Source organism: Scyliorhinus canicula, chromosome 14 (assembly GCF_902713615.1).
Source record: "Scyliorhinus canicula chromosome 14, sScyCan1.1, whole genome shotgun sequence".
Classification (NCBI taxonomy): domain Eukaryota; kingdom Metazoa; phylum Chordata; class Chondrichthyes; order Carcharhiniformes; family Scyliorhinidae; genus Scyliorhinus; species Scyliorhinus canicula.
The window spans coordinates 61025344-61052755 of record NC_052159.1 but is presented as its reverse complement, the minus strand read 5'-3'; the positions used below and the strand labels follow the sequence as shown (position 1 = coordinate 61052755).

Below are 27412 nucleotides of genomic sequence, written 5' to 3'. Positions count from 1 at the left end.
CCCCCCCCATATCAGGAGAAGTGCCCGCAAGGATGGGATTTTCATTGTGGAGGTGCAGGCTGCAGTCAGACCAGCCAATCCGGGAAAAAGTTTGAGAGGTAGCCACAAGGGCTGCCAGGTACAGAGACAGGCTGTTCACAAACCCCATCTCGGTAGTGTGGGACTTAGAATATAAGCATGAAAAGCCCTACAGCGTTCACCCCTCTCACCACCTGTGGCCCCTTATGATCCTCATGTCCCCCCATGACAAGCTATGGCACTTGAATGCCAATTCAACCATCATACATTATACAGAAGAAATTAACCCTACAGTGACAGTAATATGTGTAAAATAAAAAGATTTTTAAAAAGTCATTCATTGATAATTTTCCACTTAAAAAACCTTTACTACAGTAAATCAGCCAATCTTTAAAGTATCAAAAGCAGAAAATTATAGCATTTCAACCTCTTTGTCTTGTGTAAATCAGCACTGTGCGATGGACAGCATAGATCAGAGAACCAGAGCTGCCAATCAAGCAATGTTTTCCCTGGGGCTCAGGTGTTCCAGTAGTTACAGCTCTCAGTCAAGCCTTAGATGTAATCTGAATGCTGAATGCTATCATCCTGAGAGGGGAAGGTGACTCTTATTCTGTGAAGATACTGCCACGCCCCTTGGGGCAATCCCTTAACAATCCTATTAATATATTGGACAGATTGCTGGTCTGCTGTGACACCCTGCAATGGCACTTTGAACACTGATAACCACAGCCATAATGATATCTGTCTGAGCTTGCATCACTTTAGTATGAGCTTTCAAGGCAAAACTGAAACCCTCATTGGAAACTGGTAGTTCTGCAATGAAAGCTGCGATATCGACCACTGTGATTGGGCGTACAATGCGATTGGGAATACAAGGGTGTTGACAAACTGGCAACCACTTGCATACTTGAAAGGATGAACTCCAAGCTGTGCCAAGGCCCTGTGCTAATTTAATGCTAGACCCCTCCATGTTTCTTGCACTGAATGCAGGCTTTCTGGAAGGCATCCCAATGCACCAAGTATTTATTGAGTGCGGCCATCAGCCATAGCAATCTTAAACATCAAAATTATCATCTGACTGTTCTGCAACAGAATGTTTGTGCAACCCTGACCAAGGTATTCCAAGGTAAGCTGATACCAATAATAGTCTGGCCTCTAGCTCTACCTGTTGTGCTCATGTGCATAGTATTTTACTATGTGCAGATCCCACCTCTAATCTATTATCTAAGATAGGTGAACTATCAGTATATGAGCTAGTGGCTGCAATTATGAAATCAAGTGGCAGTGTGTCTTCACCATCATTCTCTTTCTCTTCCTACACTGCCTGGCCAAGTTCCAATTTTGGGGTATCTGAAAGGAAAATAGGAGAAAGGTTGTGCTGAAAAGAGGAGTTTCTAAGTAATAGGTACATGCCAAAACCATCTGCAGCTTAAGTCAAGCGATTCTCAGAGGAGAAGAAAGTGGGGTGTGAGAAGGAGGATTAGGAATGAGGATACTGGGCGTCACGGTGGAGCAGTGGTTAGCACCGCTGCCTCACGGCACCGAGGACTCTGGTTTGATCCCAGCCCCGGATTACTGTCTGTGTGGAGTTTGCACATACCCCCATGTCTGCATGAATCTCACCCCCACAACCCAAAGATGCGCAGGGTAGGTGAATTGGCCACGTTAAATTGCCCCCTAATTGGAAAAGAAAAACTCTGTACTCTAAATTCATTGATGCTCAGCACCTGAAGTTAAGGGAATCCTCCCACGTTTCTTCCCTGCTCCCTTCGGTTGTCTGCCACCTTCTGTAAGAAAGAGAGAAATAGATCAGTCAGTGACATGTAATTTGTTTCGGTGATGGAGCTGTCATGATGGAATAGCTGTGTTACGATCAGAGTTGATGTTATAACTGGACAAGAAGATTCCAGAATGGAACTCTGGCTCAAAAATTCGTAACTTTTATTTATTTTTATGAAACACGGAGTAGTAGAGTTATAGGACTGTTAATTAGTTTTAACAACAAAAGAAAAGAAATATTAAACATGAAAAATTTGGGTAATGCTACAATACTCCTTTACTCCTCCCCCCTCCCCCCATCCATAGCTTAACAAATACACACAAATGATAAAATGAACACTGATTACAACGTATATCTTAAGCTACAACAGTCTGAGCAACACAACATCCCTTTAACCACAAGATGGCTGTGGTCAAACATGCTCCACTCTGAACCTCGAGTGAATGTCTCTGGACTTATCCTTCTAATTCCCCCTAGATGATGAGAGTTTCCAAACTCCACTCCAAAAAAAAACACACTTTGAAATCTCCTTTCACAGTAATGCTTTTCATAAGTGGTTTGCACTCTGTAATCCAGTCCAGGTTTTCCAAATGTTCTTTTAAACAATGCTCTACCTTTAAGAATGGATCCAGTATCCACGTTTTACATCACCTCCTTTAGCATTTTTTTGTCCTGGCTGCTGCACAGACTGTTCACAATGATTTAACTCTCGATTCCCAGATTCTATTAGATTGGCATCGAACTCTTGATTTACCAATACAAATATAAATCCCTTAAATTACCTCTGCTTTCCTAACAGCTGACAGTATGTGCAAGCTGTGATGTGAGGCTTGCAAACATGCTAAGTGTGAGAGGGTGGGTTGAAGCAAATGCATGTTCTGTATGTGTTTTGAGTGATAAATATTACATATAGATGAGTAGTAGAAATGTGTTAATTTGAACAGTGACCGAAGCTAGTTGTGCATTTGGTAGAATATGGCATACGAACATGCAATACTTGACTTTGGCCACTTAAGTGAAGCCATTCAACCTCTGACAACACTGATTCCAGGTTCTTGGGATGAGGCTCGTGGCATTGACCTCTGATTATTCCAGTGCGATTTCAGTGTGTGACACGAGCGCTTCCAAACCCCTGAGGCAGATGCTGGCTCTCTGTTTTTTCCACCTTATCAAGAGTACTTGGAGGTCCCCACCTTCCTTGTTAAGCCATTCATTTCCCTTTCCCAGATCAGATTTGGTTGCAAAACAACTCCCAGCACCTGCTTCAGCCACCATGCACCTCCATAAGAGGTACAAGCTAGGTTTAAGTAATGGTGAATAATGTCAATTTTGGGTCCCATTTTGGTGGATGTAGTGCATTAACAGTGCATTTAGTGCTGGGTACGCACAGCAATCATGTAAATAAACAGGCAGCATAAAGATGCCATGGAACCTAAATTATATCTAATTGCACTTTATGATCCCTGTGCTCATTTTCATGGACTACTAGTTTCATACACCAAGAAAAATTGCAAACAACATAAGAGCAGGAAGTGTAAAGACTGCCTCTTCTCTGCTCCTCATTTACCACTTCACTGGTTGCCTATTCACCACCTGCCTTATTTCTAGCCGTGTTCATGCTCCCCTGTCCATCTTTGCTGCTCCACCCTTTTCTGTTTGCTAGTTGCTTGTCATGCATTACTCATACTACTCATCTTGAATCTGCTAGATTATTCTACCTTAATGCTTTCAAACTGAAACTATTAGTAACCAAGCCTTAGCTGGATACTGGGACCGGCTGGCATAGTTTGGACACTCCAGGGCAGTCTTATTTTATTTCATTGGTCAAAACTTCATCATAGTCAGAGGCATGTAAGCTGATACCAATAAGTAAGCTTTTTGTTTTCTAAGTTCAGCATCAGTGTTGGGGCGGACGGTGGCACAGTGCTTAGCACTGCTGCCTCACAGCACCAGGGACCTGGGTTCGATTCCAACCTCGGGTGACTGTCTGTCTGGAGTTTGCACTTCTTCCCCGTGTCTGCGTGGGTTTCCTCCGGGTGCTCCGGTTTCCTCACAGTCCAAAGATGTGCAGGTTAGGTTGATTGGACATGCTAAATTACCCCTTAGTGTCCAAAGGTTGGGTGGGGTACAAGGGATTAGCTAGAGCCTTTCAAAGGGTCGGTGCAGACTCGATGGGTCAAATGGCCTCCTTCTGCACTGTAGGGATTCTATAAATGTCAACATTAATTTTGAAATATCTTTTAATTTATGTACCCTACTGAAAACTAAACAGGTGTATTGTAGCGTGTGTGATATAAGGTTTGCTTAAAATTTTAATTTGTATTTTTGCTTATAGTTTGCTGTATATTTTTGGTTGTACATCTTCAATCTATTCTCTTTTTCTGTCTGGCAGCTGCTCCAGTCTGCTGTGATCGCCCATATGGACGATATCGAGAGGATTGTGGATAACATCATGCAACTGAAAAAAATTAATCCTGACACCAATCCACAGTAATGGAATTTGGATTTATACTGTGCACACTTGTTTTTTTTTAATTTAGAGTACCCAATAATTTTTTCCAATTAAGGGGCAATTTAGTGTGGCCAATCCACCTACTCTGCACATTTTTGGGTTGTGGGGGCGAAACCCACGCAGACACGGGGAGAATGTGCAAACTCCACACAGACAGTGACCCAGAGCCGGGATCGAACCTGGCACCTCAGCGCCGTGAGGCAGCTGTGCTAACCACTAGGCCACCGTGCTGCCCTCACTGTGCACACTTGATGATGTTTGTACAAGTACAAAATCATATACTTGATATATACCAGCAATTATCCTCACACACACCTTTCCATACCATCTGCCACTACATATTACTTGCCATGGAAATGAATCTGTCTGGATTGAATTTCAGGTTCTCACCATTCAACACTGAACATGAAATTGTGCTTCAAATCGCAGTCTTCAATTTGTTGATGACTTTTTTTTTAAATAATTTTTATTGGAATTTTTTGAAAAATATATATCAACAGAACAGTAATAATAATAACAATAATAAACACCCCCGGCACCCATAACAACGCATGTAACAAACCCCCCCCACCCTCCCCAAACCCAATAAACAACAAAATAAATTAACAATAAGCAAATTAACTTAAACACTACCCCCCTGAGACCCCTCCCCCCCGGGTTGCTGCTGCTGCTGACCTAGTTCCTTATCGTTGAGCCAGAAAGTTGAGGAAAGGCTGCCACCTCCTAAAGAACCCTTGTACCGACCCCTCAGGGCGAATTTGACCCTCTCCAGCTTAATGAATCCCGCCATGTCGTTGATCCAGGTCTCCACGCTCGGAGGTCTCGCATCTTTCCACTGCAGCAAGATCCTCCGCCGGGCTACTAGGGACGCAAAGGCCAAAATATCAGCCTCTTTCGCCTCCTGCACTCCCGGCTCCACCCCAACCCCAAATATCGCGAGTCCCCAGCCTGGCTTGACCCTGGACTCTACCACCCTCGACACCGTCCTCACCACCCTCTGCCAGAATTCCCCCAGTGCCGGGCATGCCCAAAACATATGGGCATGGTTCGCTGGGCTCCCCGAACACCTGATGCACCTGTCCTCACCCCCAAAAAACTTGCTCATCCTTGTCCCGGACATATGAGCCCTGTGCAGTACCTTGAACTGGATGAGGCTAAGCCTCGCACATGAAGAGGAGGAGTTCACCCTCTCCAGGGCGTCCGCCCATGTCCTCTCCCCAATCTGCTCCCCCAGCTCCACCTCCCACTTAGCCTTCAGCTCCTCTACCGACGCCTCCTCCACCTCCTGCATCACTTGGTAGATGTCAGAGACCTTCCCATCCCCGACCCACACCCCCGAAAACACCCTATCTCTTGCCCCCCGCGGGGGCAGCGAAGGGAACCCCTCCACCTGCCGCCTAGCAAACGCCTTGACCTGAAGGTACCTGAACATATTCCCCGGGGTGAGCTCAAACTTCTCCTCCAGTTCACCCAGGCTCGCGAACCTCCCGTCAATGAACAGGTCTCCCAACTTCCTAATGCCCGCCCTGTGCCACCCCAGGAACCCGCCATCAATGTTCCCTGGGACAAACCGGTGGTTCCCCCGCAGCGGGGCCTCCACCGAGCCCCCCACTTCCCCCCTGTGTCGCCTCCACTGCCCCCAAATTTTGAGGGCGGCCGCCACCACCGGGCTCGTAGCGTACCTCGTTGGAGGGAGCGGCAACGTCGCCTTTACCAGTGCCTTCAGGCTCGTGCCTCCACAGGACGCCATCTCCATTCGTTTCCATGCTGCCCCTCCCCATCCATTACCCAATACGTACCATCGAGACGTTAGCCGCCCAATAGTACCCCAGAGAGGTTGGGCAGCGCCAGCCCCCCTCTATCTCTGCCCCGCTCCAAAAAGACCCTCCGTACACTCGGAGTCCCGTGCGCCCAAACAAATCCCAGAATGCTGCTGTTCACCCTCCTAAAAAAGGCCCTCGGAATGAAAATGGGGAGGCATTGAAACAAAAACAAAAACCTCGGGAGCACCGTCATTTTAACGGACTGTACTTTACCCGCCTACGACAACGGCAGCATGTCCCACCTTTTAAATTCCTCCTCCATCTGCTCCACCAACCTAGTAAAATTAAGCTTGTGCAGAGTCCCCCAGCTCCTAGCCACCTGAACCCCCAAGTACCTAAAGCTCCTCACTGCCCTCTTTAGCGGGAGCCTACCAATCCCCCCCTCCTGATCTCCCGGATGTACAACAAACAGCTCACTCTTGCCCAGGTTCAATTTATAGCCCGAGAAACTCCCAAACTCAGCAAGAATCTCCATCACCTCCGGCATTCCCCCCACCGGGTCTGCTACATACAGCAGCAAGTCATCTGCATACAGCGACACTCAGTGCTCCTCCCTACCCCGCACCAGACCGCTCCACCTCCCCGACTCCCTGAGAGCCATGGCAAGAGGCTCAATTGCCAACGCAAAAAGCAAGCGGGACAGGGGGCACCCCTGCCTCGTCCCCAGTGGAGCCTGAAGTACTCGGACCTCCTCCCATTTGTCGCTACACTCACCATCGGGGCCTCGTACAGCAACCTCACCCATTTAATAAACCCCACCCCAAACCCTGCAGGCTACGCCGCTCCCCCAGCAATCCCTCCTCCGGGGCCTCCGCGTACCTCCTATCTACACTCAACAGCTCCCCCACCAGTCTCTCCCACTCCTTCCTCTCCCCCCTCTCCCTATGGGCTCGGATGGAGATCAACTCCCCCCTAATCACTGCCTTTAGAGCCTCCCACATCATCCCCACCTGGACCTCCCCAGTATCATTGACCTCGAGGTACCTCTCGATACATCCCCGGACACTCCTACACACCTCCTCATCAGCCAACAACCCCACGTCCAGATGCCAAAGCGGGCGCTGGTCCCGCACCTCCCTCATCTCCAGATCCACCCAATGCGGAGCATAGTCCGAAATCGCAATAGCCGAATACTCGGCCTCCTCCACCCTCGGGACCAGTCCCCTACTCAGAACAAAGAAATCAATACGGGAATAAACCCTGTGCACATGGGAGAAGAAAGAGTACTCCCGAGCCCTCGGCCTCTCAAACCTCCAGGGATCCACTCCTCCCATCTGGTCCATAAACCCCCTCAACACCTTGGCCGCCGCCGGCCTCCTGCCTGTCCTTGAACTAGAATGATCCAGTAGGGGATCCAGCACTGTATTGAAGTCCCCCCCCATAATCAAGCCCCCCATCTCCAGGCCAGGAATGCGGCCCAACATACACCTCATGAAACCAGCATCATCCCAATTTGGGGCGTACACATTAACCAACACCACCCTCTCCCCCTGCAGCTTACCGCTCACAATCACATATCTGCCGCCACTATCAGCCACCACCTCAGATGCCTCAAACGCCACCCTCTTCCCCACCAGGATCGCCACCCCCCGGTTCTTCGAGTCGAGTCCTGAATGCCCCACCCACCCCTTCCTCAGATGGACCTGGTCCACCACCTTCAGGTGGGTCTCCTGGAGCATGGCCACGTCCTGGCCACGTCCGCCTTCAGCCCCTTCCGATGCGAAAACACCCGGGCCCGCTTATCCGGCCCATTCAACCCCCTCAAGTTCCACGTGATCAGCAGGATCAGGGGGCACCCCGCCCCCCTCCCCCGTCGACTAGCCATAGCCCATCGACTGCTCGCCCCTGGCCAGCACCCATTTGGCCCGTTTCCCACGGCGATAGAACCTCACCCCGACTCCCCAGACCCACACCAGCTCCTCCCTGGCCAATCCAGCAGCAACCCGGTATTCCCCCCCCAGGCTAGGACCCCTCCTAGCTGCGACACTCCCTCCATAGTACTCCCATGAGCCAGCTGACTTCTGCTGACCCCGGCAGCTCCCGCCCTAACTCCGACCCCTCCCGATATGAGGTCACCCCTCCTCCCCTGCATCAGCTCCTTGGCACCGCTTCAGCGCGGGAAAACGGATCTGATATCCACGCCCCTTGCCACCAGCTCCACCCCCCTCGTCCCGCAGCGCGGGAAACCAGAGAAAAGCCCGCGCTTTCACACTGCCCCATCCCACCGCGCCCCCCCCCCCCCCCGAACGAAGCTCCCAAACAGCACTCCCAACCCATCCACCAACCCCGTACAAACCAAAACACAGATCAACCACAAACCCCAATACCCCCCTTAAAACACAAAACCATAACCAACATAATCCGAAAGCGAGAGAAAAAACAGAAACAAACAGAATAACCAGCAACAGCATAAACAGTGATACAGAAATAAAAAAAACTCCCACAGCCCCCAATCTCTAGTTCGAGTTCAACTTTTCAACCTGCACAAAGGCCCACGCCTCCTCCGGGGACTCAAAGTAGTGATGCCGGTCCTTGTAGGTGACCCACAGGCCGCAGGCGGCAGCATGCCGAACTTCACCTGCTTTTCGTGGAGCACCGCCTTCATCCAGTTGAACCCGGCCCTCCGCTTAGCCACCTCCGCACTCCAGTCCTGGTAGACACGCACTACCGAATTCTCCCACTTGCTGCTCCTCACCTTCTTGGCCCATCGCAGCACACACTCCCGGTCACTGAACCGATGGAACCGCACCAGCACCGCCCGCGGGGATTCATTCTCCTCAGGCCACCTGGCCAGTACTCTGTGGGCCCCCTCCAGCTCCAGGGGCAGATGGAAGGATCCTGCCCCCACCAGCGAGTTCAGCATCACGGCCACATAGGCCGGCAGGTCCGACCCCTCCAGCCCCTCCTCGAGGCCCAGGATCCGCAAGTTCTTCCTCCGTGATCGAAACTCCATCTCCTTGAACCGATTTTGCCACTTTTGTGAAGTGCCTCATGCATCTCCACCTTCCCCACGAGGGCCGAAACCTCATCCTCGCGCTCAGAGGCCTGCTGCTGCAACTCAAGTATCGCTGCACCCTGAATTTTCTGGGTCTCCAGCAGCTTACTAGTCGTTACCTTCAGGGATTCCAACAACTCCCCTTTCAGCTCCGTAAAATAGCGCAGAAGGGCCGCCTGCTGCTCCTCCGCCCACTGCCTCAACTCCTCAGGGGCTCCACCGGCCGCCATTTTGTCCACCTTCCCCCACTTTTCCAGGGGAGCTGCTGCCGTTTTCCTCCTCACCCCACTCCGACTCTGCACCATAAATCCCGGGGTGTTTTGCTCCAGACCCCTTTATCCACCGGGAATCATCGAATCAGCGCCGTTTGGGGCCCTTAAAAGAGCCCACAAGCCCTATTAAAGCGGGAGCTGCCGAACGTGCGGCTTAGCTCTGCATAGCCGCAACCGGAAGTCAATTTGTTGATGACTTTTGAGATGTTTATGTCAATCCAGCAGAGTAGATTGTTTACTGGGAAATGAGAGAACCTCAAAAATACAAAATCAATGCTTGGGGTTAACCAAAGAAGGTAGTGGGGCCATGGAGGGGCAGATGCTTTCCCAGGGTTCCAATTTAGGATAAGGTTTTTGTACTTCATATCACATGTTAAACATTAATTCTTTATACAATATTATATTGGCGAAAGGCAATCTCATGGCAATCCAGTTGGGTAATCAAAATCAATTTACATGTTTGTGGTAAAGCAGTGTATTGCCTTCATGAAAGAGAGGAGGGTATTGGAGTGATATAGAGATGGGGTAGAAAAAGGAGGGAGGAGCGAGAGGGAAAAGAAAACCTGAGATGTGTGGGAAAGAAGGAATGGAGGAAGATAGAAGGAAAAGAAGCAATTAATTTGTAGCCCTGTCTATTATACTAAACAGTTGCTGAATGGGTTTTATACATACATATATTTTACTCAGGCAATTTTACCCATACCATTTGAACAACATTGAGTTCCATTTTAAAGGTGCATATGAACTCTGCAAAAACAGCTCATTTGACTGATGGTTCCAAGTTGGCGCTCGGAGCGTGGCGACTCTCTGCGAGCCCTCTCACGTAGATCCTCTTCCTACATCTCTCATAACTGTACTAACCTTTCTATGTATTTGCATTGTGTTTTTATGTATATCCTATAGTAGGCTTACATTAACGCTGCAATTAAGCTTCTCATGTGAAAAGCTTCTCGTCGCCACACTACAGTGCCTGTTTGGGTACACTGAGAGAGAATTCAGAATGTCCAATTCACCTAACAAGCACATCTTTCAGGACTTGTGGGAGGGAACCCATGCAGACGTGGGGAGAATGTGCAGACTTTGCACAGACAGTGACCCAAGCCGGGTCCCTGGTGCTTTGAAGCAACGGTGCTAACCACTGTGCTACTGTGCCGCTGTATAGAACGATCTGTCTGGACTGCACGCAGAACAATACTTTTCACTTTACCTTGGTACACGTGACAATACAACAAATCCACTTTAGATTGTATATGTTTATATTTTTTTATATATTTAGAGTACTCAATTCATTTTTTCCAATTAAGGGGCAATTTAGCGTGGCAAATCCACCTAGCCTGCACATCTTTTTGGGTTGTTGGGGTGAAACCCACACAAACACAGGGATAGATTGTATATGTTAATGGGTGATTCAATGGGGGATATCACAGCCAAACTGGATCTTGCGCTAGTCTTCCTTTTGCCTATATACACTAGTTAGTAGGAATTTTACGTGAGGAACTGTGGCTGAATTTGTTTCCCTCCTTAACTCGGACCACTAAGCCTTTAGCTTGATTTTAATCCCAAACTCCCCTCAGCTTCCACATCCCCACTGCAAGCACGAGAGATTGACGTGCATGGAGGGGGGTTACATTTAACTGTACTGGGTTTTGAGGCAGCTGAGTAACCCATTCAGGAGAGGAAGAACAATAATTTATAATGAGCAAGAAATGGATGAGTAAGAGATTAACATCTTGATTTAAGATTCCAACACATTTCCAGCTACCATAATGAGGCAAATGGTGAGACCCATACTGAAGGCAGGTGGGTTCACTTAAGATGCCAAATCGTGACCCGATCGCATAATTGTGGCACAATGTGCTATTAACATCAAGCTAGGAAGAAGAGAGCTGCACTATCTGCTGCCTAAAAGCACAAAAAGGAATAGCATACGTATAAATACTATTTCTGTTTCTCAATATGAACAACCTGAAACTGCTATTTTGTTCTGCCAAGGTTTGGGATTTCTCTGCAAGCCTGTCTCCTACAGATTGTAGGATATAGAAGACTGATTGCAGAAGTTGAAAGACTCCGCAGAGATCAGTATGATTCTGAAAATCCACACCATGAAGAAACGCTGTTGAAGGTCAGTGGATAGAGCAATAGCAGATCATTGAACTGCTAGAATCTTTGTTTTTCCGCTGAATATATTCCTACCTTTCCCTGTAATCCTGCAAATTTTTCCTCCTCCGATACTGGTCCACTTGTCTTTTGAAAGTGGCAATTGAATCTGCCTTCACCGTGCATTCCAGTTTCCGACCACTCGCTATGTTACAAAAGGTTTTCCTCGTGTAACCATTGCTTCTTTTGCCAATCACCTTAAATTGGTGTTCTCTGGTTCTCAACCAGTCCAACAATGGGAATAATTTCACCCTATTTACTCTGTCTCGACTTCATGATTTTGAATTTCTCTATCGAATCTCCTCTCGGCCTTCTTTTCTTCAAGGAAACTACCCCCAAGATTCTCCAAAGTATCTATGTAACTGGTTCCAGGAATGAATAACTTTATTCTTGTGAATCTTCTCTGCACCCTCCCTCAAGCATTCATGTCCTTCCAAAGTGAGGTGCCCAGAACTAGATGGAATAATGCAGTTGAGATAAAAATCATATTTTCTACAGGTCTGTCATTACTTCCTTGCTTTTGTGCTCTCTGCCCCTATTTATAAAGCCCAGAATCCTGTATGCTATTTTTAACTGTGCTCGCAATCCGCCTGCCACCTTCAATGGTTTGTGCACCTGTATTTCCAGATCCCTCTGCTCTTGCACCCCTTTAGAATGGTATCCTTTATTTTTGTTACCTTTCCTCATCCTTCCTATCAAGACAAATATATTCACACTTTCTGCATTACATTTAATCTGCCACTTTTCTGCCCATTCTACCATGGGTGTGCGTATTGATGTGTGTCCTTTTGATGTTCAACACTGTTTTTTTCACAGTTCGTGATACTTTCCAAGCTTCGTGTCATCCATAAATTTAGAAATTGTGCCCTGTGCACCAAAGTCTGTGTCATTAATACATATCAGGAAAAGCAGTGGCCCTAACACTGACACGCTATAAACTATCCTCCAGTCTGAAAAACAACTTTTCACCACTAATCTTGGCTTCCTGTCTCTAGGCCAATTTTTAACCCATATTGCTAGTGTCCCTTTTATTCCATGAGCTCTAACTTTACACACAAGTCCTTTCAGTAGCATTTATCAAAAGCCTTTTGGAAGTCCACGTGCTTCACATCCACATCAACTGTATCACCCTCAAGCAAGTTAGTTAAACATGATTCACTCTTCGGAAATTCTCAGATTTAAAATTAACAACTGATCTAGCTTCACCTGCTGTTTGTGGGGGAGAATTCCAAATCTCTACCACTCTTCGTGTGAAGAAGTGCTTCCTAACATCTCTCCTGAATGGTCTAGCCCTAATTTTTAGAATGTGCCCCCTAGTTTTCTCCAGCGTCGCCGCAATCGCGATCAGGCAGAGAATCAGTCGTCAGCCGGTGCCAGGCGTCCAACGGGCTGAGAAGGAGGTGGGAAGCAGGCGCCGCATCAGGTCCCGTGTATATCAGCAGCACTTTGAGGACCTGCCGGACCGTGCGTGTCACTGACAACTACAGCCGAGCTGGGAGACCGTGTGACATCTCTGCTGATAGATGGCGCACCTGGAACTACGGGGTATGGGGGTGGACACCCGCTCCTGGTGGCTGGTCAAGGTGAAGTTCGACCTGAACCATTATGCCACAGGGACCATCCAGGTATCGAGTGAGGAGTTGGCACTTGGTTGGCAGTATGGGCGGGTCTGGTCCATGGGGTGGAGGATGATGACGACCCACTCCGCGATGAGCTCTGGTGCTGTGCATTGTTTGACAGCATCTGACTCTCGGTCCGGTGTCACATTCCATCGTCTGCTCAGGTGGTCCCTGCATGCATGGTCGTCATTTCATCTCACAGACCTTCAGGGGAGGCGATGGTGGTGATAGGGTCCTTGGTGGAGTGGGGTGTGGTTATGGGGGTGGTGAGCAGTGATGGGTCCCTCAGCAGGTGGGCCTTACCATATGGCACCCCCAGTGCCCTGCCACCTTCGGGAGAAACTCTGGGTACTCCTGACTGTCCAGGAACTGTGCTACGCTGCCCCTCCCTCTGGGTCTGTGGCACCCCCTCCCCCCTGGGACTGTAGCATCCCCCCACCCCCCTCTCTCTTGATCTGTGTAATCCCCCCCCCCCTCCCCACCGCCTTTGAGACTGTGGAACCCCCTTCTCCTCTGGGACTCTAGCACCCCCCGCCCTCCATCTGGGATTGCGGCACGCCCCGCCCTCCATCTGGAATTGGGGCACGCCCCCCCTCTCTTTCCCCCCCCCCTCTGGGACTGTGGCACACACACCCCCCTCCCTCCCTCTGGGACTGTGGACTGTGACACGCCTCCCTCCCCTCTGGGACTGTGGCACCCCTCCTCCTTCCTCTGGGAATGTGGCACGTCCCCTCTCCCTCTGGGACTGTGGCACGTCCCACCCCCTCCCTCTGGGACTGTGACAAGCGCCCCCTCCCTCTGGGACTATGGCACCCCCCCCACACACTCCCCCCTCTGGGACCAAAAAGAATATGCTGGAAAATCTACGCAGGTCTGGCAGCATCTGTAGGGAGAGAAAAGCGCTAACCTTTCAAGTCCAAGTGACCCTTTGTCAGAGCTTTCACAAAGCTTTGACAAAAGGTCATCTGGACTCATAGAATCATAGAATTTACAGTGCAGAAGGAAGCCATTTGGCCCATCGAGTCTCCACCGGCTCTTGGAAAGAGCATCCCACTTAAGCCCACAGCTCCACCCCATTCCCGCAACCCAGCATCCCCACCCAATCTAAGGGCAATTTTTGCATGGCCAATTCACCTAACCTGCCCATCTTTGGACTGTGGGAGGAAACCGGAGCACCCGGAGGAAACCCACGCAGACACGGGGAGAACATGCAAACTCCACGCAGACAGTGACCCAAGCCGGAAATCAAACCTGGGACCCTGGAGCTGTGAAGCAACTGTGATAACCACTGTGCTACCGTGCCGTCCACTTGAAACGTTAGCTCTTTTCTCTCCCTACAGATGCTGCCAGACCTGCTGAGATTTTCCAGCATTTTCTTTTTGGTTTCAGATTCCAGCATCCGCAGTAATTTGCTTTTATCCCCTTCTTCTGGGACTGTGGCATACCCAACCCCCCCCCCCCCCCCCCCCCAACCCCTTCCCTCTGGTACTGTGGCATGCCCCCACCCGTCTCCCTCTGGGATGTCGAATGCAACTCCTCTCCCTCTAATGTGTGTAATCTCTCCTCTTAACTTAACCCCTGTAGCCCAGGCTAGCCACACGGATCCCCGCAAGGTCTGCAAGACATAACGGGCTACAAGATGAAGGCATGTAAAATCATCTGCTCCAATGCACCCCTCCTTGATGAGCTCAACACATTCTATGCCCGCTTTGAGCACGAGGTCAACGAGAGAGAGCCCTCCACCCCAGAAGCCACGGATGAACTTGTATCTGAGATCACCACTGCAGACATCAGAGCAGCCTTCTCGAAGGTCAACCCATGGAAAGCCACTGACCCGGATGGGATACAGGACGTGCAGTCAGGTCTTGCGCATATCAGCTGGCGGGGGTATTTGCAGACATCTTCAACCTCTCTTTACAACAATCTGAGATCCCTATCTGCTTCAAGAAGATGACCATCATCCCTGTACCAAAGAAAAGCCAAGCAGTGTGCATTAATGACTATCGTCCAGTGACTCTGACATCCATCATCATGAAGTGCTTCGAAAGGTTAGTCATGACACGAATCAACTCTAGCCTCCTGGATTGCCTTGATCCACTCCAGTTCGCCTACCGCTGCAACAGGTCCACAGCAGACGCCATCTCCATGGCCCTGCACTCTACCCTGGAACACCTAGATAACAAAGACACCTATGTCAGACTCCTATTTATCGACTACAGCCCCGCCTTCAACCCATCATTCCTACGAGACTCGTCTCCAAACTCCGTTGCCTGGGCCTCGGCTCCTCCCTCTGCGACTGGATCCTGAACTTTCTAACCCACAGGCCACAATCAGTAAGGACAGGCAACAACACCTCCTCCACGATCATCCTCAACACAGTGCCCCACAAGGCTGTGTCCTCAGCCCCATACTATACACCTGATACACCTATGACTGTGTGGCCAAATTCCCCTCCAACTCGATTTTAAAATTTGCTGATGACACCCCTGCAGTGGGTCGGATTTCAAACAATCACGAGGCAGAGTACAGGAATGAGATAGAGAATCTGGTGAACTGGTGCGACGACAATAATCTCTCCCTCAATGTCAACAAAATGAAAGAGATTGTCATCGACTTCAGGAAGCGTAGTGGAGAACATGCCCCTGTCTGCATCAAGGGAACGAAGTAGAAAGGGTCAAGAGCTTCACGTTTTTAGGTTTGCAGATCACCAACAGCCTGTCCTGGTCCCCCCATGCCGACACTATAGTTAAGAAAGCCCACCAACGACACTACTTTCTCAGAAGACGAAGGAAATTTGGCATGTCAGCTACGACCCTCACCAACTTCTACAGATGCACCATAGAAAGCGTTCTTTCTGGTTGTATCACAGCTTGGTATGGAGCCTGCTGTGCCCAAGACCGCAGGAAACTACAAAAGTTTGTGAATGTAGCCCAGTCCATCATGCAAACCAGCCTCCTAGCCATTGACTCTATACTAATACATGTGACAATAATAAATCAAATCAAAAATCAAATCAAATCAAATCAGGTATAATTTTTGTAAATCTCCAAGGCTAAAATATCCTCCCAAAGATATGGTGCCCAGAGCTGCTCAAAGTACTCCCAAGTGGGATCCAACCAGGGCTTTGTATAACTACAGCGTAACCTTTGTGTCATTATACTCCAATCCTCTAGATATAAAGGCGAGCATTCCATTAGCCTTTTTGATTATTTTCTTCACTTGTTCATGGCATTTTGACCATCCATGCACCGAATCCCCAAATCTCTTTGGATATCCACCATAATTAACCTTTTTCCATTTAGAAAGTAGTCTGTTCTATCCTTATAATGTCCAAAATGGATAACCTCACACATGTTTATATTGAATTCCATCTGCCACAGTTTTGCCCATTCACTGTCAATATCTCCTTGCAATTTTATGCTATCATCTGGACTGTCTACAATCCCACCTATCTTTGTATCATCAGCAAATTTGGATACATGACTTTCTCTGCCATCATCCAAGTCATTAATAAATAATGTGAATGAATCTTTTAATAAAACCTTTTTTATACTAGCCCCAGCAAGACAGGCATGTGAGGTTGGAGGCAGATTTTGAGGTTTTTAAGTAACCCACTCTGGAGGGGAATGCTGCATTTTAGGATCACAGAGAGTACACACTGAGTTGTATCAAAGAAACTAGGATTTATTTACAAGGCCATAATACACCGCTCCCGGTAAAGGATGGAGTAGCCAAAGCCAGCAATTAAATGCTTTCAAGAGCACTGCTTCTGGACCAAGCCCCTCCAACAAACCCTTTGCGGTGATTGACCAACTTGCTTCCTTCCTGGTTCCCGTTCCTGGCTTTTTCTTCCATTGCTTGTTTCCTGCCCATCAGCCAACCAGCCTGTCAACCTAACTGGTTGCTGAGTGAGAAACAGCAAAAAGTGTTCAAGTCTGAATCTATGATGGCCCTGTATTTTGGGTTCCTCGTTCCCTCCTTCACCCCTGAAACATTCACCCGTGGTTCTCTTCCCGTAAATATTCACAATTTCTGTATCATAATGAGCTATTTTGTTTAAAAGTAATGTTATATATTCCCCTTTGAAAGTATGTTTTAATAGGCCGTTTTTGTTTTAGCAATAAATAAAGTTTTCCATTTTCATTCAGCATGGTTATTACACATGCTCCAAGAATTGTGTTGCAACTGTATGACCAGTCTTTTTTTAATCACCCCGCCACTTTGCTTCCCGCTCCTCCCAACCCCTGGCTCCCTCTTCAGACCCCCTTTCTTCCTCCTCGCTGCTTCCTTCTCCTATGAGTGAGGGCTCAGGAGAGAAGCCTTGCTGTGAGAGGAAGCAAAGGAGTCCGGAGAGGACAATGGTTAGCTATATTGCGGGAGTGGTTCAAGAGAAGAAAGCAGTGAGTGGGAAAGAGTAAGTAGGTCACAAGAAGAAGGCATTGCAGGATTGAAAAGGGAAACATCTGTTGATTATTCTTTTGTCTACTATGTACGTACTATGTACGTTCCCTCGGCCGCAGAAAAATACTTTTCACTGTACTTCAGTACATGTGACAATAAATCAAATCAAATCTAATCAAGAAGAGTGGCAAGCCAGAGGGAATGAACTGTTCGGTGGAGGGAAGTGGGAATCTCAGGGAGGAAAGGGGGAAAGCAGCAAGTTGGAAGTTGGAGACTGAATGTGACTTCATACTATCTTGTTTATTCACCTTCCTAATGTGATTTGATTTTTGTTTTAAAAGGCAATTTGTGAAAAATATATTTTTATTTTCTATGAATCCTGTTAGCTGTGGACTTTCCTTCGGCCTGATGTCGCGTTGAATGGTCGAGTTAGCAAACAATGGTGTGAAATAGGTTTCCAAGGTGACGACCCAAAGACTGATTTCAGAGGAATGGGGATGTTGGGGTTATATAACTTGGTGTAAGTATAGATTATGTACAATTTTTAAAACTCTTATCCAGATTCTTCCCTCTCCTGCCTTTTGTGTATGAATTATATAAGCTTTATACAGTTTCTCACCTTTTTTCCAGTTTTTTTGCAGAACATGACAACACAACTGCCCGCCAAGTTCTTTTTGATTCTCACCAAGCAAAGTACAGGTAACTTGCTCATTTGGTCGGATGCTTTATTTAACATTGTGTTGATGTGTATGATGAATGTGTATGACCCTCTGAGTTGAATTTCAATGGTTTACTTCAGTATATTTTTTTACTTCCAAAGCTGTCATCAACAATTCACTTGTAACAATGTGTACCCACAGTTCAGCCCTGTGCACTGTAATTAAAAGTACAATAAAGAATTCCTTGCTATAGAAATGCAAGATGAATATTATTGAAGGTCAACTCCAAATAAAAGTCTATTGAGTCATCTCACTGAAATGCAGTGTTGAATATTAAAACTTTTTAAAAGGGGATACGGGGCTAATCTTTTGGGGAGACCTATTTATGAATAGAAGGTAAAAGAAGAAATTTTGAATCACGCTTTATCTGGAAAAGCTAAATTAGCACACCATTGATGTGATCATATTCTTCAAAACAATTATATTACTGGTATTTTGTGTTACATTGATGAGCCAGTTACCTCATCAATATAACACTGTCATCCTGCACGCCTGAAACAATGATTTTAAAAATTGGGTGAGCAAAACAAACCCCTCACAATTTTTAAGGGGTGCTGATGCCGAGATTGCTACTTGAAATAAATTCAACTACTTTGTAAATGTAGTATATGCAACATTTCAACCTCTGCAACCCTCCTCCCCTGCACACATTTTTGGACTAGTTATTCTGAATGTATTTCTTCACTTGATTCCTGTAGTGTGGATTATTTTCTTCATTCCAGTTTCACACATTGTAACAATGTCATATTCATTGACCATTGTCATATTTTAATTCCATCATTTTTTTTTAGGGAACTAACCAAAGAAGATGTAAGGTACTATCACTTCATTTTCTTTTAATCATATGTATCTTACTTTGCGTTATATCTCATTGTTTAATCATTCTTTTTGGGCAATGAATGTTGAGAAACCTAATTTGAATGTGAAGGAGTACATGTATCTGGCTGTAACAAACCAATGTTCCCAAGGCAAAGAAATAGCCTCTTCGTCCAGTTCTGATTTTAAGCCAAGCCCCCTGAAATACTGTCAGTGTCTTAGAACTCAAAACACCAACCCTTTACATTTTGTAAGGAAGGGGTTCAGAAATTAGGAATGAGATGAATGGTCTGATAATACCTGACAATTTAATGAATTTTACTTGAACTATTAGTGTTGACTAAAAATCCGTTCCACTGATCAAAATTCTCACATCATAGAATCCCTGAAGTGCAGAAGGAGACCATTTGGCCCATCGAGTCTACACCATACACCAACTCTCCACCCCACCCAAGTCCACTGCCCCGGCCTATCCCTGTAACCCCACACACTGATCATGGGTAATACATCTGACCTGCAAATCTTTGGACTGTGGGAGGAAACCGGAGCACTCTGAACAAACTTGCGCAGATTCTGGGAGAAGGTGCCGATTCCACATAGACAGTACTCAAGGCCAAAAATGAACCTAGGTCCCTGACTCTGTGAGGCAGCAGTGCTAACCACTGTGCCATCGCATTTTGATACTAATTGCCGTGGGCATTTTGTGCTGCACTTTAATGCGGACATCACAGGCTGATCACAATTTTAAAAACTATTGCTGTTATAATTATGTAAAATAGGCAATTTTGTGAGATATGAAAATAATGTGGTCTATTGTCATTTATGAATAATTATTGCATGTAAGTTTTTAAATCCACTCTCAATCCACCTTCCTTTAATTATGACTCTGATATTGACATGGGTGGGTTTGCTGGTGCTTGAATCGAGTTTTGGGTAGGAAACCTGAAGGTCCAGTTTTCCCCACATGCTGTGGAGTTTTAGCCGTGACGTTCTATTTGCACTATGTGCATATTTTTCTTCTTTTATTTATATATATATATACATAAATTTAGAGTATTTCTCCAATTAAGCGGCAATTTAGCACGGCCAATCCACCTACCCTACCCTTGTTGGAGGGGATACCCATGCAGACACGGGAGAATGTGCAAAATCCACACAGGCAGTGACCCGGGGCCGGGATCAAACCCAGGTCCTCGGCACCGTGCCACCCATGTGCATATTATTCTTGACAGGGTCTCCAACTGCAAATCAACCTAATTGACAGGCTTGACCTGTAGTTGGGTGGGGAGCACTTTGGAGCAGATTGTAGACCAGAGGGAAATTATAGCTGCTAGTGGGAATGGGGAGGTAGAGATCTGATCACTGACCTTGAGTGGTTCAATCCTTAGGCCGGGTGTGGGGGTGCCAATTCTTAGGTTTGAGAGGGGGCTGCGGTCGTCTACTGATAGTTAAGGGGAGTCTGATTCCAGGCAATTCGATAAGCTTAGTCCAGGAGAAAGCAATCCTGCTGCTCCTGGCTTGGAAACAATGTTGTAAAAGCACTTTTCCGCGAAGGTGTTCTCACCTCTTTTCTGCTGCCAGGCATTCCAAGGCCAAGTAAATCCGCTCAGACAGGTTTAGCCTGTAAGGGAAGTTAAATCTCAGGCCCTCTGTTTCAGTATATATTCAACTGGCTAACCCATGCCCCCTGAAGCAGTCCAGCTCCTTGTCCTCTGTTCTGCCTCTGTTAAACCCAAAGTGGGCAGGTTGTGGTCATGATTCATGATTTTTAAAATGAATGAAAATCGCTTATTGTCACGAGTAGGCTTCAATGAAGTTACTGTGAAAAGCCCCTAGTCGCCACATTCCGGCGCCTGTCCGGGGAGGCTGGTACGGGAATCGAACCGTGCTGCTGGCCTGCTTGGTCTGCTTTAAAAGCCAGCGATTTAGCCTGGTGAGCTATACCGGTCCCCTAATTCACCTCTATTTGAGGGTTAAAATTGCCACCTGTGTCTCAAACGTATTAGGGAGGAAGATGAGTGTTGATGAACAAGTAGAACCCAAGAAATAAGAGCTGGAGTGAACTATTCTTGTCTACTCCACCATGCAGTCCAATCATGGCTGATCTCAGACATCAACTCTGTGCATGCTGGAGATCTGCTGGTAAAACTCCACAGGTATGGCAGCATTTGTGAGAGAGAGAAACAGAGTTAACTATTATTGTTCTTCCCCCTTTGATTTGGTTAATCCTATAAAGCAACTTGTCTTCTTTGCGTTTTCAGTTCTAATGATTTCTACCCAAAACATCAATCAGTCTTAACCCCTTAAGAACGGATGGATCTTCTGAATATTTCCAGCTATTTTTTTTTTTATATTTCTATATTTCCCACTTCTTTCGTTTTTACATTTAATCTCTCATCATTATCTTGAAATTGATATTCACATGCGCTCCCTTTTAAAGGAAAGAATAAATTGATCAGAGCAAACTAAAATACACTCATATTCAGCCCTAAGTTACCTAATATCTGGTACATGTAACTTGAGGTGCACATGAGCTATGAGATGTACTCAGTTTGGAAAGCGTGCAGATGTTTACTAAATTTCAGTTGTTTGCCATGCATTTGGAGTAATAAATATAATACAAATTGACATTAAATGATCAAAAGGACATTGGTTTGCGAAAATTAATGTTTTCTTTTACTTTTTAAACAGCAAAATAAATGCAAAAGAATGGGAAAAGAAAAAGTTTGATCAGGCGATTGGGTGAGTATTTCACTGATGTATTCTCTGGGAAAGAACATTAACAAACCAAATGCTAATTTGTTACATGCATAATCACTGAACCTTCTCTATAAAAATTACTTGAGAAAATGTTGAGGCGGATGTTACATATTTGGAACAATTGTACTTTATGACTGGCAAATTTAGACTTTACATACACATTCATTCAACGATGAGCTTAATTTCAAGAATGAAGTGGCCTGCTAGTGATCACCAATGCCTTGGGGCTGATAAGTCGCCCTCGAAAGTCAAAGCCATTACTGAGGCATCCACACCTCCGCATATAAACCAACTTTGATCTTTTTTAGCTTACTGAATTATTACAATAGGTTTGTCCCCAATCTGGCTGCTTTTCTAAAACCCTTACACATTCTACTGTGTCGAAATAAAAAGTGGACATGGGTGAATCCATGTGAGACAACATTCATACAAGCCAAAGAGACGCTACTCACAGAAGATGTCCTGACACATTTTAATCCAAATTTATCCCTGCAACTGGTATGTGATGAACCATCTTATGGAGTTGGGGCGGTGGTTTCCCACATAATGCCCACAGGTGAAGAGAAAGGTCAAAGACCTTGAATAAGGCCGAAAGCAATTATGTGCAGATAGAGAAAGAAGCCCTAGGAATCATTTTTGGCATAAAACTGTTCTACCAATTATTGGATGGGAGGAAATTCACTTTATTGATGGACCATCGTCCACTAACAACCATTTTTAGACTTCTAGTGGCGGCCATGGAGTAGACGGTCGCACATTCAGCAGTTCTCACACTTAGTTCTTTTTTAAATGGTGTTTAAGCCAGATTTTTCAGAAAATCTCTCAAACATAAGTTGATCGAAGGGAGAGGAAAAGGAGGTGACCCTCAATTTATGGAATTGTGTCCAAATAAGAATCGGAAAAGGAGAAACCAAAAGGTGAGTGAAAGCAAGAATCAGACGTCATCGAGCTCAATGGTAACGAGACAAAAAGCGTGCCCACGCCAGTTCACTGATCAATGGAGCAATGGGTCGAGTACCTGGATGAGAAGTTCGCCCGGCATCGCAAGGAGTGTACAGAAGATGTAACCCAGATGTGAGCCTCGATTAAGGAGGTGGTTGACCGGGTGGAGGAGAAAATGATGACCCAGGGACAGGAGATTCTAAAGTTGCAGGAGCTGGCGACTGAACAAGAGGAGTCCAATGCAATGGCTTTGGAAATTAACATACTACAGGACAGCCAGAAACGACTGCTAGATAAAGTGAAAGACTTGAAGAAGCGGTCTCTCAGGCAAAATATCCGCATCGTCGGGCTACCAGAGGGGACGGAGGGATCAGATGCGGGAGTGTATGTGGGGAAGATGTTGCAGGAGATGTTCGGGGCCGATGTGTTTGACAAGCCGCTGGAGATGGACCGGGCGCACAAGGTGCTCATACCCCAGGGTCGTGAGCCCCGAGGGCCATGGTGGTGAGGCTACATCGATTCCTCAACAAGGGGCGTATCAAGAAGTGGGCCAGGCAGATGAAACGGTACATGTGGGAAGAATCAGAGATCCGGGTGTACCAAGATTGGGGACCAGAACTCGCAAAGAGGAGAGCAAGTTTCAACAAAGTTAAATTTGGACTGTTATACCCGGCGCACCTTTGGGTGACCTACGAGAACCGGGAGCTGTACTTTAATTCTCCGAAAGAGGTGGTTACTTTCATGAAAGGCAATAATCTGGCTTAAGGACTCTTAAATTCTAACTGTGGTGGACTGAGTTTGAGGGAAGGGATGGAGAGGCGGGGAGGAGAGAAAAATGGTTCTGTGTTCTGCTTTATCTTGTTTAAAATTTCAGTCTTTTAATTCTGTGAGTTAAGTTGCGATGTTCAGGAAGAAAAGGGTTTGGGTGTTCTATTTTTTTAAAAATGTTTTCTCTTTTCTTTTCTCTCGTCTTGTGTGTAATTTGATTTTGATTTATTCTCTGGAACAAAGATGGTTGATTCTTGCATGCATAATTTTGATTAAGCTGCTTGAAGCTTCTTCTATTGTGTTTGATTCTCTTTGAAGGTGATGTGACTGATAAGAATCGGTCTAAAGGACAGGGGTAGAAACTGGCAATCTGGTGTAACGACTTTTAAACTCAAACTGTGGTGGTCTGAGTTTGGGGAAAGGGACAGGATGGCGGGGTGGTGAGAAAAATGGTTCTGTGTTTTGCTATGTTTTATTTAAAATTTTGGTCTTTTAATTCTGTAAGTTAAGTTGCGATGTTCGGGAAGAAAAAGGTTTTGGTGTTTTAAAAAAAAAATTCTTGCCTATCTTGTGTAATTTGATTTTGATATATTGCTTTATGTGCTGGATAGAGGGAAGAACTTAATATGCGATGGGATGTTTTAGTTTCTGCAAGAAAGATGGTTGATTCTTGCATGCATAATTTCGCTTAAGCTGCTTGAAGCTTCTTTTGTGTAGGTTTCTGTTTGAAGGTAAGGTACACCCGGTACACACTGTTTGAAGGTACACCCGGACTGATAAGAATCGGTTAAAGGTAGAGGGGTTTGCCTTGTTGCCTGCGCGTTGGGAGATGGTATGTTTTCTTTTTGGGATTGTTGTTACTGTGTTGAGTGCTTGTGTTATTGCTAGGTGTGATAGAATCTGGCAGTCGGCAGGCTTTTTGGCGCCAGAGGGTGGGAGATGCTGAGCTAGCTGGATAGCTGGTTCACGGAAGCAAAGTGGGGGGAGAGCTGAGGAAAGACTAAGTGGGGGGGGGTTACTGCTGACGGGTAAGGGACAGTTAGGAGACTAGAGATGGAGACCAGATGGCGGTCGCTGCCAAGGGGCAGATCAAGTGAGGTGCGGAACACGGGCTAGGAGCTGACCTAGGAAAGATTGTAGTTGACCGACAGGGAAGGGGGCAAAAGCCCCCCCTGACCAGACTGGTTACATGGAATGTTCGTGGACTGAACGGGCCGATTAAGAGAGCTCGTGTGTTCGCACCCCTGAGACAGTTAAAGTTGGATGTGGCTATGTTACAGGAGACACACTTGAAGCTGGGATACCAAGTTAAATTAAAGAAGGGATGGGTCGGGCAAGTGTTCCATTTAGGACTGGACTTTAAAACAAGGGGGGGTGGCTATCCTGATTAATAAAAGGGTGACATTCGAGGTGGGGAGGATAGAGGTAGACCCGGGAGGCAGATTTGTTATGGTTAGCGGGAAGCTAGAGGGAATAGAAGTGATGCTGGTAAACTGGGATGATATTGTGTTTATCAGGAAGGTGCTGGGGAAGATCCCAGACCTTGACTCTCACCTGCTGATCATGTGGGGTGACTTTAATATGGTCCCGGACCCGAGGTTAGACCAGTCGAGTGCTAGGTCGGGGAAGCTATCCACAATAGCAAAGGAACTGCGGGTGTTCCTGGAGCGCATGGGAGGGGTGGATCCATGGAGATTTGAGAGACCAAGGAGCAGGGAATATTAATTCTACTCCCATGTGCATAAGGTGTACTCCAGGATAGATTTCTTTGTGCTAGATAAAACACTGTCAGCAGGGGTTGAGAACACTGAGTACTCAGCAATCGTGGTCTCAGAACATGCATCACACTGGGCAAACAAGGGAATGTCCCAGCGCACACAGTGGAGACTAGATACAGGGCTGTTAGCGGATGAGGAGATCTGTGAGCGAGTGAGAGAGGCCATTCGGGGGTACATAAAGGTCAATGACACAGGATAGACAGTGCTGGGGTGGTCTGGGAGGTACTGAAAGCGTCATTAGAGGGGAATGTATTTCGATTCAAGCCCACAGGGATAAAACTGAGTGGTCGGAGCTGGACAGTTTGGTAGGAGAAATCTTACAGGTGGACAGGACATATTCAGAGTCTCCCAAATGAGGAGTTCCTGAAGGAGCGTCAGAGACTTCAAATGGAGTTTGGACTCCTTTCCACAGGAAAGGCGGAGGGTCAGCTGAGGAGGGTAAAAGGGGCAATATATGAACATGGGGAGAAAGCTAGCAGGATGCTGGCACATCAGCTGAGGAAACAGGAGGCAGTGAGAGAAATAGGGAAAATAAAGGATTTGAGGGGGAATACGGTGACGGACCCCGGGGCGGTGAATAAAGTGTTCAGGCAATTTTATAACCAGCTATACGAGTCGGAACCCCCGGTTGGGGAGGAGGGCATGAATCAATTCCTGGGGAGGCTAGAGTTCCCGAAGGTAAATGAGGAGCTGGTGGAGGCCCGGGGGGCCCGATTGGGCTTGGGGAGGTGATAGAGGGACTGGCGGCGATGCGATCGGGTAAAGCCTCGGAACCTGATGGGTTCCCAATGGAATTTTATAAGAAGTTCTCTGGGTTACTGGGGCCGCTCCTGGTTAAGGCTTTCAACGAGTCCAAGGAGCTGGGAGTACTCCCCCCAACGTTATCACAGACATCAATTTCTCTCATCCTGAAGCGTAACAAGGATCCGGAGAGCTGTGGATCGTACAGGCCAATCCCCCGCTTGAATGTAGATGCCAAATTATTGGCAAGATCCTGCTACTCGTATAGAGGATTGTGTCCTGGAGGTAATTGGGGAGGATCAGACGGGATTTGTAAAGGGCAGGCACCTGACATCCAACATTAGGCAGCTTCTTGATGTAATTATGATGCCAGCGGAGGGGCGCGAGGCTGAGGTGGTAGTCGCCATGGGCACGGAGAAGGCTTTCGACCAAGTGGAGTGGAAGTATCTATAGGATATTTTAGGCAGGTTTGGGTTTGGGCAGGGATTTGTGGAATGGGTCCGGCTACTGTACCAGGCCCCGGTGGCAAATGTAAGAACTAACCGAATTCGGTCAGAATACTTTAGTCTTTGTCGGGGGACAAGGCAGGGATGTCCGCTCGCCCCATTACTGTTTGCCATGTCCATAGAACCCTTAGCAATGGCCCTGAGAACAGCGAATACCTGGAGGGGTATAGTGAGGGGGGGGGGGGGGGGGGGGGGTGGAGCATAAGGTATCTCTCTATGTGGACGATTTGTTGCTTTATATCACGGACCCGGTGGGGCGGATGTCCGAAATCATGGAGGTATTAGGAGAATTTGGGAGATTTTCAGGCTATAAGTTAAATAGGGGAAAAAGCGAGATGTTCGTGATTCAGGCACGGGGGCAGGAACGGAGGTTGAAGGAGCTACCTTTTAAAGTGGTTGGGAAGAGTTTTAGGTATCTGGGGATTCAAGTGGCCAAGGACGGGGGCAGCTTCACAAGTTACATTTAGGCAAAGCAGTGGATCAAATGAGAAGGGATTTTTGTAGATGGGACATGCTCCCACTGACGCTGGCAGGGAGGGTTCAGATGGTGAAGATGACTGTCCTTCCGAGCATGCTTTTCTTTTTTCAGTGTCTCCCAATTTTTGTCCCAAAGGCTTTTTTCAGAAGTATGACTGTGGCGATATTGAGGTTTATATGGGCGGGTGAAACCCCGAGAGTAAAGAGGACACTTTTGGAATGGGCCCGCGGGGAAGGAGGATTGGCTCTCACGAGCTTTATTAACTATTACTGGGCTGCCAACATATCGATGGTCAGGAAGTGGGTAGCGGGGGAGGGGTCAGTCTGG

General features: G+C 47.0%; 1 protein-coding gene across 3 annotated transcripts in view; it reads left to right on the top strand.

The window, feature by feature from the left end:
- elmod1 (ELMO/CED-12 domain containing 1) overlaps nt 1–27412 on the top strand; it is a 54217-nt gene that overhangs the window by 17112 nt on the left and 9693 nt on the right. For 2 of the 3 annotated variants that reach the window (XM_038818368.1, XM_038818369.1), the window contains exons 4-9: nt 4191–4288; nt 11393–11522; nt 17964–18097; nt 18208–18276; nt 19088–19111; nt 21804–21854. In XM_038818368.1, the coding sequence (XP_038674296.1) occupies nt 4191–4288; nt 11393–11522; nt 17964–18097; nt 18208–18276; nt 19088–19111; nt 21804–21854 (506 nt within the window). The remainder of the gene's footprint in view (nt 1–4190; nt 4289–11392; nt 11523–17963; nt 18098–18207; nt 18277–19087; nt 19112–21803; nt 21855–27412) is intronic. The other variant, XM_038818367.1, reaches the window with a different exon arrangement.